Genomic DNA, 16,031 nt, shown 5'->3' on the forward strand with positions numbered 1-16,031 from the left:
TCTGTAAATATTTGAAGGATCATGAAAGCCGATTTTGATATTTTTGTTGACCATATTTGAAGGATCATGAAAGCTGTTTTTTTTTACCATATTTGAAGGATCATAAAGTGTTAACAGTACGCAACCTCATCAACTATGTACAGTACGTGACATCAAGAAGTGTGTATAGTACGCGACGTTATCAAGTGTGTACAGTACGTGACATCAAAAAGTGTGTACGGTACGTAATGTCTTCAACTCTGTACAGTACACAACGTCATCAAGAAGTGTGTACAGTACGTGACGTCATCAAGAAGTGTGTACAGTACGTGACGTCATCAACAAAAGTGTACAGTACGTGAAATGAAGTGTGTAACGTACGTGACATCAACAAGTGTGCACAGTACGTGACATCGACAAGTGTGTACAGTACGCGACTACAAGTGTGTACAGTACGCGACAAGTGTTTACTCTGCTTGACATCAACAAGTGTTTACTCTGTGTGACATCAAGTGTGTACAGTACGCGACATCAAGTGTTTACTCTGCTTGACTTCAACAAGTGTTTACTCTGCTTGACTTCAACAAGTGTTTACTCTGCGTGACATCGACAATTGTGTTCAGTACGCGACATCAAGTGTTTACAGTACGTAATGTCATCGACAAGTGTGTACAGTACGCGCCATCGACAACAAGTGTGTACAGTACGTGACATCGACAAGTGTGTACAGTACGTGACAAGTATGTGCACAGTACGCGACAACAACAAGTGTGTACAGTGCGTGACATCAAGTGTTTACAGTACATAACGTCATCGACAAGTGTGTACAGTACGCTACAAAAAGTGTTTACTCTGCGTGACATCAACAAGTGTGTACAGTACGCAACATCAAGTGTGTTCAGTACGCGACATCGACAAGTGTGTTCAGTACGCGACATCAAGTGTTTACAGTACGTAATGTAATCGACAAGTGTGTACGGTACGCGACATCAAGTGTTTACCGTACGTAATGTCATCCACAAGTGTGTACAGTACGCGCCATCGACAACAAGTGTGTACAGTACGTGACATCGACAAGTGTGTACAGTACGTGAGATCGACAAGTGTGTACAGTACGTGAGATCGACAAGTGTGTACAGTACGTGACAACAACAAGTGTGTACAGTACGCAACATCAAGTGTGTTCAGTACGCGACATCAAGTGTTTACAGTACGTAATGTAATCGACAAGTGTTCAGTACGCGACATCAAGTGTTTACCGTACGTAATGTCATCGACAAGTGTGTACAGTACGCGCCATCGACAACAAGTGTGTACAGTACGTGACATCGACAAGTGTGTACAGTACGTGAGATCGACAAGTGTGTACAGTACGTGACATCGACAAGTGTGTACAGTACGTGACATCGACAAGTGTGTACAGTACGTGACATCGACAAGTGTGTACAGTACGTGACGTCATCAAGTGTTTACAGTACGTAACGTCATCGACAAGTGTGTACAGTACGTGAGATCGACAAGTGTGTACAGTACGTGACATCGACAAGTGTGTACAGTACGTGACATCGACAAGTGTGTACAGTACGTGACGTCATCAAGTGTTTACAGTACGTAACGTCATCGACAAGTGTGTACAGTACGTGACATCGACAAGTGTGTACAGTACGTGAGATCGACAAGTGTGTACAGTACGTGAGATCGACAAGTGTGTACAGTACGTGACATCGACAAGTGTGTACAGTACGCGCCATCGACAACAAGTGTGTACAGTACGTGACATCGACAAGTGTGTACAGTACGTGAGATCGACAAGTGTGTACAGTACGTGACATCGACAAGTGTGTACAGTACGTGACGTCGACAAGTGTGTACAGTACGTGACGTCATCAAGTGTTTACAGTACGTAACGTCATCGACAAGTGTGTACAGTACGTGAGATCGACAAGTGTGTACAGTACGTGACATCGACAAGTGTGTACAGTACGTGAGATCGACAAGTGTGTACAGTACGTGACATCGACAAGTGTGTACAGTACGTGACATCGACAAGTGTGTACAGTACGTGAGATCGACAAGTGTGTACAGTACGTGAGATCGACAAGTGTGTACAGTACGTGACATCGACAAGTGTGTACAGTACGTGACATCGACAAGTGTGTACAGTACGCGCCATCGACAACAAGTGTGTACAGTACGTGACATCGACAAGTGTACAGTACGTGACATCGACAAGTGTGTACAGTACGCGACTACAAGTGTGTACAGTACGCGACAACAAGTGTTTACTCTGCTTGACATCAACAAGTGTTTACTCTGTGTGACATCAACAAGTGTGTACAGTACGCGACATCGACAATTGTGTTCAGTACGCGACATCAAGTGTTTACAGTACGTAATGTCATCGACAAGTGTGTACAGTACGCGCCATCGACAACAAGTGTGTACAGTACGCGCCATCGACAACAAGTGTGTACAGTACGTGACATCGACAAGTGTGTAGAGTACGTGACAAGTATGTGCACAGTACGCGACAACAACAAGTGTGTACAGTGCGTGACATCAAGTGTTTACAGTACATAACGTCATCGACAAGTGTGTACGGTACGCTACAAAAAGTGTTTACTCTGCGTGACATCAACAAGTGTGTACAGTACGCAACATCAAGTGTGTTCAGTACGCGACATCGACAAGTGTGTTCAGTACGCGACATCAAGTGTTTACAGTACGTAATGTAATCGACAAGTGTTCAGTACGCGACATCAAGTGTTTACCGTACGTAATGTCATCCACAAGTGTGTACAGTACGCGCCATCGACAACAAGTGTGTACAGTACGTGACATCGACAAGTGTGTACAGTACGTGACAAGTATGTGCACAGTACGCGACAACAACAACAAGTGTGTACAGTACGCGCCATCGACAACAAGTGTGTACAGTACGTGACATCGACAAGTGTGTACAGTACGTGACAAGTATGTGCACAGTACGCGACATCAACAAGTGTGTACAGTACGTGACATCGAGTGTTTACAGTACATAACGTCATCGACAAGTGTGTACAGTACGCTACAAAAAGTGTTTACTCTGCGTGACATCAACAAGTGTGTACAGTACGCAACATCAAGTGTGTTCAGTACGCGACATCGACAAGTGTGTTCTGTACGCGACATCAAGTGTTTACAGTACGTAATGTAATCGACAAGTGTGTACAGTACGCAACATCAAGTGTGTTCAGTACGCGACATCGACAAGTGTGTTCTGTACGCGACATCAAGTGTTTACAGTACGTAATGTAATCGACAAGTGTTCAGTACGCGACATCAAGTGTTTACAGTACGTAATGTCATCGACAAGTGTGTACAGTACGCAACATCAAGTGTGTTCAGTACGCGACATCGACAAGTGTGTTCAGTACGCGACATCAAGTGTTTACAGTACGTAATGTAATCGACAAGTGTTCAGTACGCGACATCAAGTGTTTACAGTACGTAATGTCATCGACAAGTGTGTACAGTACGCGCCATCGACAACAAGTGTGTACAGTACGTGACATCGACAAGTGTGTAGAGTACGTGACAAGTATGTGCACAGTACGCGACATCAACAAGTGTGTACAGTACGTGACAAGTATGTGCACAGTACGCGACAACAACAAGTGTGTACAGTGCGTGACATCAAGTGTTTACAGTACATAACGTCATCGACAAGTGTGTACAGTACGCTACAAAAAGTGTTTACTCTGCGTGACATCAACAAGTGTGTACAGTACGCAACATCAAGTGTGTACAGTACGCGACATCAAGTGTTTACAGTACGTAATGTAATCGACAAGTGTTCAGTACGCGACATCAAGTGTTTACAGTACGTAATGTCATCGACAAGTGTGTACAGTACGCGCCATCGACAACAAGTGTGTACAGTACGTGACATCGACAAGTGTGTACAGTACGTGACAAGTATGTGCACAGTACGCGACAACAAGTGTGTACAGTGCGTGACATCAAGTGTTTACAGTACATAACGTCATCGACAAGTGTGTACAGTACGCTACAAAAAGTGTTTACTCTGCGTGACATCAACAAGTGTGTACAGTACGCGACATCAACAAGTGTGTACAGTACGTAACGGCATCGACAAGTGTGTTCAGTACGCGACATCAACAAGTGTGTACAGTACGTGACGTCATCAAGTGTTTACGGTACGTAACGTACAGTACGTGACATCGACAAGTGTGTACAGTATGTGAGATCGACAAGTGTGTACAGTACGTGACATCGACAAGTGTGTACAGTACGTGAGATCGACAAGTGTGTACAGTACGTGACATCGACAAGTGTGTACAGTACGTGACATCGACAAGTGTGTACAGTACGTGACGTCATCAAGTGTGTACAGTACGTAACGGCATCGACAAGTGTGTTCAGTACGCGACATCAACAAGTGTGTACAGTACATGACGTCATCAAGTGTTTACGGTACGTAACGTACAGTACGTGACATCGACAAGTGTGTACAGTACGTGAGATCGACAAGTGTGTACAGTACGTGAGATCGACAAGTGTGTACAGTACGTGAGATCGACAAGTGTGTACAGTACGTGACATCGACAAGTGTGTACAGTACGTGAGATCGACAAGTGTGTACAGTACGTGAGATCGACAAGTGTGTACAGTACGTGACATCGACAAGTGTGTACAGTACGTGACATCGACAAGTGTGTACAGTACGTGACATCGACAAGTGTGTACAGTACGTGACATCGACAAGTGTGTACAGTACGTGAGATCGACAAGTGTGTACAGTACGTGAGATCGACAAGTGTGTACAGTACGCGACATCGACAAGTGTGTACAGTACGCGACATCGACAAGTGTGTACAGTACGCGACATCGACAAGTGTGTACAGTACGCGACATCGACAAGTGTGTACAGTACGCGACATCGACAAGTGTGTACAGTACGCGACATCGACAAGTGTGTACAGTACGCGACATCGACAAGTGTGTACATTACGCGACATCGACATGTGTGTACAGTACGTGACGTCAAGTATGTGCACAGTACGCGACGCCATCAACAATTGTGTACAGTATGTGACATCATCCAAATCACTGCCGTTGTGTCCTTGGGCAGGACACTTCACCCTTGCCCCCAGTGCCGCTCACACTGGTGAATGAATGACGGGTGGTGGTCGTAGAGGTCGGAGGCGCAAACTGGCAGCCATGCTTCCGTCAGTCTCCCCCAGGGCAGTGTGGCTACAAATGTAGCTTACCACCACCAGGTGTGAACGAATGATGGCTTCTCACTTCTCTGTGAACCACTTTGAGTGTCTAGACAAGCGCTATAAAATTCTAATCCATTACTATTTTTGTTATTATCATGAAAGGTGAGGAGTGTTGGTTAGCAGGAGGTCCTAACGAGGCGGTGACATTCTCCACACTTTGGAGTGTTTCCAAGTGTGTTTGGAAATCCCCGTTGTTGACTTGCGTGGTCAGGTCACATGTCTTCACAGGCGTGGTCAGGTCACATGTCTTCACAGGGTGTGGACTTCAATGTTCTTTTCTTTGCTTTTGCATTGCTTTCACTTATTTACCTTCAATCTCCACAATTCAAATGGATGGATGGATGGATGAAGCGTTGGCACACAAAGACATATTTGGCTCCATCTGAATGTTTGAAAATGGAAACATTTGCAAATGGAGGGTTTGTAAATGGAGGTTCACTGCATGGCTCTATCCACATATAATTATTATTATTACGTCACAAATAGTTTGTATAAATACATCAAAGCCGGAAGATATTCAGTTTCCTCTCTATTGTACATATCAAATACATACTTTATGTTTATTTTGAAAGGAATTGATCAATTATTGCTGTCTTTTACTTGACTGTATTGTGAAGAAGAAACTACTTTTACTTTGGTAGAATAAGTTTCATTCCAATCGCTACATTTATCGAGATGAATGATAAATGACGGGGCAGACCACTATGAGTGACCTGACAGGCCACCTTAAATGATGTTGAGGGCCACGTAAAATGATGTGGCAGGTTAAATGACGTGTTTTGCCCACAAATATTGACGTGTCAGGCCAAATTAATCAATCAATCAATCAATGTTTATTTATATAGCCCCAAATCACAAATGTCTCAAAGGACTGCACAAATCATTACGACTACAACATCCTCGGAAGAACCCACAAAAGGGCAAGGAAAACTCACACCCAGTGGGCAGGGAGAATTCACATTCAGTGGGACGCCAGTGACAATGCTGACTATGAGAAACCTTGGAGAGGACCTCAGATGTGGGCAACCCCCCCCCCTCTAGGGGACCGAAAGCAATGGATGTCGAGCGGGTCTAACATGATACTGTGAAAGTTCAATCCATAGTGGCTCCAAGACAGCAGTGAGTCCCGTCCACAGGAAACCATCTGAAGCGGATCAGCAGCGTAGAGATGTCCCCAACCGATACAGGCGAGCGGTCCATCCTGGGTCCCGACGAGCGGTCCGTCCTGGGTCTCGACTCTGGACAGTCAGTACTTCATCCATGGTCATCGGACCGGACCCCCTCCACAAGGGAGGGGGGGACATAGGAGAAAGAAAAGAAGCGGCAGATCAACTGGTCTAAAAAGGAGGTCTATTTAAAGGCTAGAGTATACAGATGAGTTTTAAGATGAGACTTAAATGCTTAAATGATGTGGCTGACCAGACGAGGCCGACAATGTGATTTACATGCTCACTGTTTACCAACAGTGAGCATCTAAATCAAATTACTGCAGTTGTTGCTCACCACATCGCAAATTATACAGCATTTTTATGTATTTTGGGTTCTTCCGAGGATGTTGTAGTCGTAATGGTTTGTACAGTCCTTTGAGACATTTGTGATTTAGGGCTATATGAATAAACATTGATTGATTGATTGATATTTTAAGCACATTTTACGCTATTTATATGAAATTTAAAGCATATTTTACACCATTTGTATTGTTTTTAAAGTTTATTTTACACAATTTGTATAATTTTAAAGCATATTTTACACCAATTTTATTATTTTTCAAGCATAATTTACATAATTGTAATTATTTTTAAGCATATTTTGGATCATTTTTTAATTTTTATTGTACGTTTTTTACGCAATTTGTATTTTTAAGCGTATTTTACACCATTTGTATTATATATTTTTAAGCATAGTTTACATCATTTTTATTATATTTTTAGAGCATATTTTACACCATTTATAATTTTTTTAAAAATTGCACCATTTTTGTTATTTTTAAGCATATTTTACCCTATTTTTATTATATATTTAGCGTATTTTACACCATTTTTATATATTTTGAACATTTTACACCATTATTTTTAACCATATGTTATACCATTTTTATTATATTTTGTAAGCATATTTTACACCATTATCTTCAAGCATATTTTTCACCATTTTTGTTTAAATGTTAAGCATATGTTACACCCCTTGTATTTTAAGCATATTTTACACCTCTTGTATTATATTTTAAGCATATTTCTACCGCATTTATTATATTTTTAAAGCATTTTTTACACCATTTTTATTATATTAGGTAAGCATATTTTACATCATTTTTATTATATTAGGTAAGCATATTTTACACCAATTCTTATTACATTTTTAAGCATATTTTACACCATTTTTATATTTTAAGCATATTTTACACCATTTTTTATTATTTTAAGCATATGTTTCACCATTTTTGTTAAAATTTTAAGCATATTTGACACCACTGTTGTTATTTTCCAGCATATTTACACCACATTTATTATATTTTTAAAGCATTTTTACAGCATTTTTATTATATTAGGTAAACAAATTTTACACCATTTTTATTTTACTAGGTAAGCATGGCTTACACCATTTTTATTATATTACGTAAGCATATTTTACACCAATTGTTATTATATTTTAAGCATATTTTACACCATTTTTATATTTTAAGCATATTGTACATAATTTTTATTAAAATTTTAAGCATATTTTACACCCCCTTGTATTGTATTTTTAAGCATATTTACACCACATTTGTTATATTTTTAAAGCATTTTTACACCATTTTTATTATATTAGGTAAACATATTTTAAACAATTTTTATTATTTTAGGTAAGCATGGTTTACACATTTTTTATTATATTAGGTAAGCATATTTTACACCAATTCTTATTATATTTTTAAGCATATTTTACACCATTTTTATATTTTAAGCATATTGTACACCATTTTTATTATTTTTAAGCATATGTTACACCATATTTTATACCATTTTTATTTTATTTTGTAAGCATATTTTACACCATTATTATTTTTTAAGCATATTTTTCACCATTTTTGTAAAAAAAATTTAAGCATATTTTACACCCCTTGTATTATATTTTTAAGCATATTTACACCACATTTATTATATTTTTAAAGCATTTTTACAACATTTTTATTATATTAGGTAAGCATATTTTACACCATTTTTATTATATTAGGTAAGCATAGTTTACAGCATTTTTATTATATTAGGTAAGCATATTTACACCATTTTTATATTTTAAGCATATTTTACACCATTATTATATTTTAAGCATATTTTACACAATTTTTATTATTTTTTAAACATATTTTAAACCATTTTTATTATTTTTAAGCATATGTTACACCATTTTTAGTATATTTTCAAGCATATTCTACACCATTTTAAATTTTTTAGTTATATTTTACACTTATTTTTAAGCATATTTACACCATTTTTATTATTAGGTAAGCTCATTTTACACCATTTTTATATTTTAAGCATATTTCACACCATTTTTATTATTTCTTTAAACATATTTTACACAATTTTTGTTATTTTCAAGCATATTTTACACCATTTTTATTATGTTTTTAAGCATATTCCAAACCTTATTAAAAAATTTTTTTTTAGCTTATACACCATTTTTATGGTGGCAGAACAGTGCCAAAATTCTTGCATGTGAAAAAGCGCACTCGGTCTACTCCACCAATCAAACAGAGCCTCGAAGTCACATGACCGCACTCAAAGCACATGCTGTAAAAAGTCACATGACATCATAACTCTTCAACACAAAAACATTTTCACATTTCAATCTACAAAAATTCCACGTCCAACTACAAGATCCCATTTCAAGAGAAATTGCTAATGACTGTGAAATTTTGTGTGAATGTTTTAGTGTCAAAGTTGAACTGAAATGCTAACAGTTAGCACGCTGGCCAGGTAGAGTCAGGTAACAAAAAATATGAGCTAAAAAAAACAACAACTGGCATGCTCACAGAACTATGTTAACATGCTAACAACAACATGCTTACAGTTAGCATAAGTGAAAATTTGGTAAATTAGCCCCCCCAAAAAACAACCTAGCATGCTAATGTTAGCTGACTAAAAATGCCAACTGCAGCATGTGTCAAGTAGCAAAATATATTACTATGTGATGAAAAAATTGTTAGAAATGCTAGCATGCTAACATTAGCACACATCAAGCAGAAAAATATTGCACTGGTAGAATTAGCTTAAAAAAGCTATCCAAATAACATAAGCATGCTAACAGGTAGCATTTGTCAAGTAACAAAATATTTGAAACTGACGTGTACACCTGCAATAAAAAGCTATAATGCTAATGTAAGAATGCTAACAGTTGTTAGTGGGCCGTAAACAATCCCAAGTTAGCATTCTGGCTAACTTAGCAATGTGGCTATGTCACGGCCCTGTGCTGTTTTCATTGTGCACCAGGTGCATTGTGGGTATGTCACGGCCCTGTGCTGTGTTCATTGTGCACCAGGTGCATTGTGGGTATCTCACAGCTGCGCTCTCTTCCTGTCTCTCCAGAACAAGGTGGTGGACGTGGACAACCTGAAAGTCAAGCTGCAGGTGAGCAGCTCTACCTTCCGTCTGCGGTGTGCCACACACACACACACACACACACACACACACACACACACACACACACACATTTTGAGTACACGCTGGAGATGACGTCACGGCTGACAGGTGTTGCGTGCAAGAAGAGTTGCAGGTTGGAGACACAACGATGTGGGAGAGGATAATGTAGCTTCATAACCTGCTAGTTCAGCACGAGTGGGAGGGGCCACAGGTAGATTCCTTGGCTGCACTTTTTTAAGCATATTTTACACCATTTGTATTATATTTTTAAGAATATTTTACACCAATTTTATAATTTTTTAAAGCATATTTTGCACCATTTGTATAATATTTTCGAACATATTTTACACCCTTTTTATTATATTTTATGCATTTTTTACAACATTTGTATCATATATTTTTAAGCATATTTTACACCATTTGTATTATATTTTTAAGAATATTTTACACCAATTTTATAATTTTTTAAAGCATATTTTGCACCATTTGTATAATATTTTCAAGCATATTTTACACCCTTTTTATTATATTTTATGCATTTTTTACATTTGTATCATATATTTTTAAGCATATTTTACACCATTTTTATTTTATTTTTAAGCATATTTTACACCATTTGTATTATATTTTTAAAGCATATTGTACACCATTTGTATTATATTTTTAAGCATATTTGACACCATTTGTAATATATTTTAAACATATTTTACACCACTTTAATAATTTTTAAAGCACATTATACACCATGTATTCTATTTTAAGCATGTTTTATTTTATTTTTAAAGCATATTTTACACCATTTGTATTATTAATTTTAAAGCATATGTGAAACCAGTGGGAGAGTGGCCGTGTGCAACCCGAGGGTCCCTGGTTCAATCCCCACCTAGTACCAACCTCGTCACGTCCGTTGTGTCCTGAGCAAGACACTTCACCCTTGCTCCTGATGGGTGCTGGTTAGCGCCTTGCATGGCAGCTCCCTCCATCAGTGTGTGAATGTGTGTGTGAATGGGTAAATGTGGAAGTAGTGTCAAAGCGCTTTGAGTACCTTGAAGGTAGAAAAGCGCTATACAAGTACAACCCATTTATCATTTATTTATATATTTAAGCATATTTTACACCATTTTAATTATATTTTCAAGCATGTTTTACACAATTTTGATTATTTTTAAGCATATTTTAAACCCATTTTTATAATTTTTTAAGCATAGGGGCGGTATAGCTCGGTTGGTAGAGTGGCCGTGCCAGCAACTTGATGGTTGCAGGTTTGATTCCCGCTTCCGCCATCCTAGTCACTGCCGTTGTGTCCTTGGGCAAGACACTTTACCCACCTGCTCTCAGTGCCATCCACAGTGGTTTAAATATAACTTAGATATTGGGTTTCACTATGTAAAGCGCGTTGAGACACTAGAGAAAAGCACTATATAAATATAATTCACACTTATTTTACACCATTTTTATATTTTCAAGCATAATTGTATTATATTTTTCAAGCATAATTTCAATATAATTTTAAGCATATTTTACACCTTTTGTATTATATTTTCAATCACATTTTACACCATTTGTATTATAGTTTAAAGCATATTTTACACCAGTTTTATCATATTTTTAAGCATATTGTACACCATTTGAATTGTAACTTTTAAGCATATTTTACACCATTTTTATTATATTTTTAAGCATATTTTACACCATTTCAATTATCTTTAAGCATATTTTACACCATTGATTTGAATTCATTATTCATCTTTGAGCAATGACATTAAAAAAGAAAAATATCCCACTAAGATTCTCAGGTGTCTAAAAGGGTCCCACTCATAAAAGTGTTAAAAATAAGTCATACTTTATTATTATTTTGTTTTACTTTCTATACTTAAGTCTCTAAATCAACTTCTGATCTGGCTGCCAAATATGTCATTATAATTTTTGTTGTTTTTTAGTTATTTTTACGCCATTTTTTTATATGGCAAAAATACAAAATATCCAATATTTTACCCATTTTAAGTGTAATATTTGATGTTAAGTAGTTGGAGCCTTAAATGCGTCAATAATTAATTCATTATTTATTTTTGAACAACAACATAAAAAAAATATCCCACTAAGATTCCCAGGGACCCAAAAGGGTCCCACACCAAAGTTTAGTGGAGCTGATGATGCCAAAGACGAGGTGCATCTTTACTTTGCATTGCCTGGAAATTAAATGAATAAAAGATTATTTAAAAAATAATATTAAATAAAAAATTACATTTAAAAAATGACAGCTGCTGTTAGCAGTCTTGTTAGCATCAGTAGCACGTCTTTTCACCATTGCTCATGTCAAAGGTTGACCAATACAGAGATGTGATAATTCCGAGGCAAAATTTAAAAAGGAAGTGCAGGGAAAAGTTGTTTTGCCAAAAGTGGGTAAACTTGATTGACACATCAAAGATAGCACTGACATTAGTCGCCGTGTTGTTAGCATTCTTCCCCCTTTACCCAAAAAACGTGATTTCCGCCTGGCGAATAACGTCATCCATCGCCTCAGTCATAGAAAATAACACCCATGAAACTAAAATAACACTTAAAATATGTGGAATATGCTACAAAATGTCCTGAATTGACATAGTACATTGACATTGGCACAGTTCCCTGCCTTAGGCGCCGGGTAATTGCACCTTTTGTTGTGTAATTATGCGCTCTTTTGTGTAATTATGTGCTCTTTTGTGTAATTATGCGCTCTGTTGTGTAGATCTGGGATACAGCCGGCCAGGAGAGATTCCGAAGCGTGACGCACGCCTACTACAGAGACGCACAGGGTAACCTTTTTTCTCTCTTTCACTTCCTCCTACTGTGAGTGTGTGTTCTTGTATTTAGGACCTTCTTGAGACATTAAGAAGGCAAAGTAGCTTCCATATGAGGAGGTGTGAACAAGCGAGGACATAAATCACGGTCCCGATACGGAAAACCATTGCATCTAACAGTGAGCCAAATACCAGAGTCCGTGAACATTGCTCCAAAGTCAAGATTTTCTGTTGATTAAATGTGTTTGGGGTCAACTGTTCCCAAGACCCAACATCCATCCTGATGATTTTAGCTTGTCCTGAAGAATTTGGAGGTAATCGCCCTTTTTTTTTTAAAGGCCTCAGCTTTTCTCCTCCAAACATATTGCTGGGTATTGTGGCCAAACAGCTCAGATTTTGTTTCATCTGACCACAGAACTTTCCTCCAGAAGGTCTTATATTTGTCCATGTGATGTCAGTGTTTGGCCACAATACCCAGCAATATGTTTGGAGGAGAAAAGCTGAGGCCTTTAATCACAGGAACACCATGCCGACCGTCAAGCATGGTGGTGGTAGTAATATGCTGCGGGCCTGTTTTTTTGCTGCCAATGGAACTGGTGCTTTACAGAGAGTAAATGGGACGATGAAGAAGGAGGATTACCTCCAAATTCTTCAGGACAAGCTTAAATCATCAGCCCGGAGGTTGGGGTTTGTGCGCAGTTGGGTGTTCCAACAGGACAATGACTCTAAACACACATCAAAAGTGGTAAAGGAATGGCTAAATCACGGTAGAATGAAGGTTTTAGAACAGCTTTCCCAAAGTCCTGCCTTAAACATGTGGACAATGCTGAAGAAACAAGTTTATGTATGAAAACTAACACATTTAGCTGAACTGCACCAATTTTGTCAAGAGGAGTGGTCAACAATTGAAGCAGAAGCTTGTGGATAGCTACCAAAAGCGCCTTATTTTCGGTGAAACCTGCCAAGGGACATGTAAGCAAATATTAACATTGCTGTACGTATACTTTTGATTGCTCACATTTTCAGTAGAGCCATAATAAATTCATAAAAGAAGCAAACTTCATGAATGTTTTTAGTGAGCAACAAGTATGTGCTCCAATCACTACATCACAAAAAAATAAGAGTTGTAGAAAGGATTGGAAACTTAAGACAGTTATGACATTATGTTCTTTACAAGTGGATTTAATAATAATAATAATATAATAATACATTTTATTTGTAAAAAAGCACTTTACATTGAGCAAACAACCTCAAAGTGCTAAAGCAGGGGTAGGGAACCTGTGGCTCTTTTGATGACTACATATGGCTCTCAGATAATTATATTTATATAGCGCTTTTCTCTAGTGACTCAAAGTGCTTTACAAAGTGACACCCAATATCTAAGTTACATTTAAACCAGTGTGGGAGGCACTGGGGGCAGGTGTGTAAAGTGTCTTGCCCAAGGACACAACGGCAGTGACTAGAATGGCGGAAGCGGGAATCGAACCTGGAACCCTCAGGTTGCTAGCACGGCCACTCTCCTAATCGAGCTAAGCAGAGTAACCGTGTAATACTCTTCCATATCAGTAGGTGGCAGTCGGTAGCTAATTGCTTTGTAGATGTGGGAAACAGCGGGAGGCAGAGTGCAGGTAAAAAAGTGTCTAATGCTTAAACCAGGGGTAGGGAACCTATGGCTCTAGAGCCAGATGACTGCACCTGGCTCTCAGATAAATCTTAGCTGACATTGCTTAACACGATAAGTAATGAATAATTCCGCTGGTAATCACAGTTTCAAAAATAACGTTCAAATTATAAAACATTCTCATGCATTTTAATCCAACCATCCGTTTTCTACCGCACCTGTTCAAGATGTCGCATTAATGGTAAGAAGTATTATATTTATTATTGATTAACTTTTAGATAAACAATGTTGTTAAAAAGAATAAGAGTCTTATTATACTCTACAAATGTTGGTCATACTTAAATTTAGTTGTATTCAGGGTTGAAAAATGTTATATGGCTCTTACGGAAATACATTTTGAAACATTTGGCTTTCATGGCTCTCTCAGCCAAAAAGGTTCCCGACCCCTGTGCTAGAGTGTATTAAAAAATTCAATAACAAAAATAAAAAAGTAGAACAGCCTAATAGCTAGAACAAGTATGCATATATTTATAAAATGGCTTTTTTGTAAAAAGAAAAAAAAAAAAGGTTCTTAAGCTTTTTTTAAATGCATCCACAGTCTGTGGCGCCCTCAGGTGGTCAGGGAGCGCAATCCACAGACAGGTAGCGGGGGAGCAGAAAGCACCGGTCTCCCATAGTTCGTAGCTTGTAAAATTTGGATCACGACTATGTATGATAAAACAAGACGGCATCTAAAGAAAAACTTTCCTTACTCATCCCTGAAAAAACCCGCCCGGTGAATGGCTGATTTTACGACATGTAATCATAGGATGAACAGATACACTACGGTTCTAAGACTATTGTGGCCATTAACAGTTAGCTTCTACAGCCGGGTTGCCCAAAGTGCGGCACAGGGGCCAACGACAACGAGCTCACGCGACAACATTTTGTTCTTATCTACCTTAAAGTTCAAATTTGAATGACTGTAAAAGGAAGTCTAAGTCTGATCTGAGGTCTGTGACACTACAAAAAATAGAGAATGTCTCATTTGTGCCCCTGGTGGTGAAATCTATTAAAATAAGGGCGGTCCCTAAAAGGAGGGATTTTTCAAATTGACTGGCGATTTTAAAAGTGCTCCCCCTCTGGCCAAAATATGTAATAACAAGTGTGTGTGTAAGAAATTGAAATGCGCCCCCTTTGGCCAAATAAAATAAATATGTACAAAACACACAAGCAGTGAAGTTGTCACATTGTGTAAATGGTAAATAAAAAGAGAATACATTGATTTGCAAATCCTTTTCAACTTATATTCAATTAAATAGACTGCATGTTCACACTGAGAAACTTCATTTTCTTTTGCAAAATATCATTAACTTAGAATTTTACGGCAGCAACACTTTGCAAAAAAGTTGACAGAGGGGCATTTTTACCAGTGTGTTACATGGCCTTTCCTTTTAACAAAACTCAGTAAAGGTTTGGGAACTGAGGAGACACATTTTTGATGTGGAATTCTTTCCCATTCTTGCTTGATGTACAACTTAAGTTGTTCAACAGTCTCCTGCCTCATATTTTAAGCCTTCACACATTTTCAATGTCTGGACTACAGGCAGGCCAGTCTAGTACCCGCACTCTTTTACAAACCCCGTTTCCATTTGAGTTGGGAAATTGTGTTAGATGTAAATATAAACAGAATACAATGATTTGCATATCATGTTCAACCCATATTCAGTTGAATATGCTACAAAGACAACATATTTGATGT

General features: G+C 38.0%; 1 protein-coding gene across 3 annotated transcripts in view; it reads left to right on the forward strand.

Annotated features, from left to right (window-relative positions):
- LOC133541144 (ras-related protein Rab-37-like) overlaps positions 1-16,031 on the forward strand; it is an 82,956-nt gene that overhangs the window by 23,851 nt on the left and 43,074 nt on the right. For all 3 annotated transcript variants that reach the window (XM_061884253.1, XM_061884254.1, XM_061884255.1), the window contains exons 3-4: positions 9,836-9,877; positions 12,618-12,684. In XM_061884253.1, the coding sequence (XP_061740237.1) occupies positions 9,836-9,877; positions 12,618-12,684 (109 nt within the window). The remainder of the gene's footprint in view (positions 1-9,835; positions 9,878-12,617; positions 12,685-16,031) is intronic.

The sequence above is a fragment of the Nerophis ophidion genome, linkage group LG23, assembly GCF_033978795.1.
Source record: "Nerophis ophidion isolate RoL-2023_Sa linkage group LG23, RoL_Noph_v1.0, whole genome shotgun sequence".
NCBI lineage: Eukaryota > Metazoa > Chordata > Actinopteri > Syngnathiformes > Syngnathidae > Nerophis > Nerophis ophidion.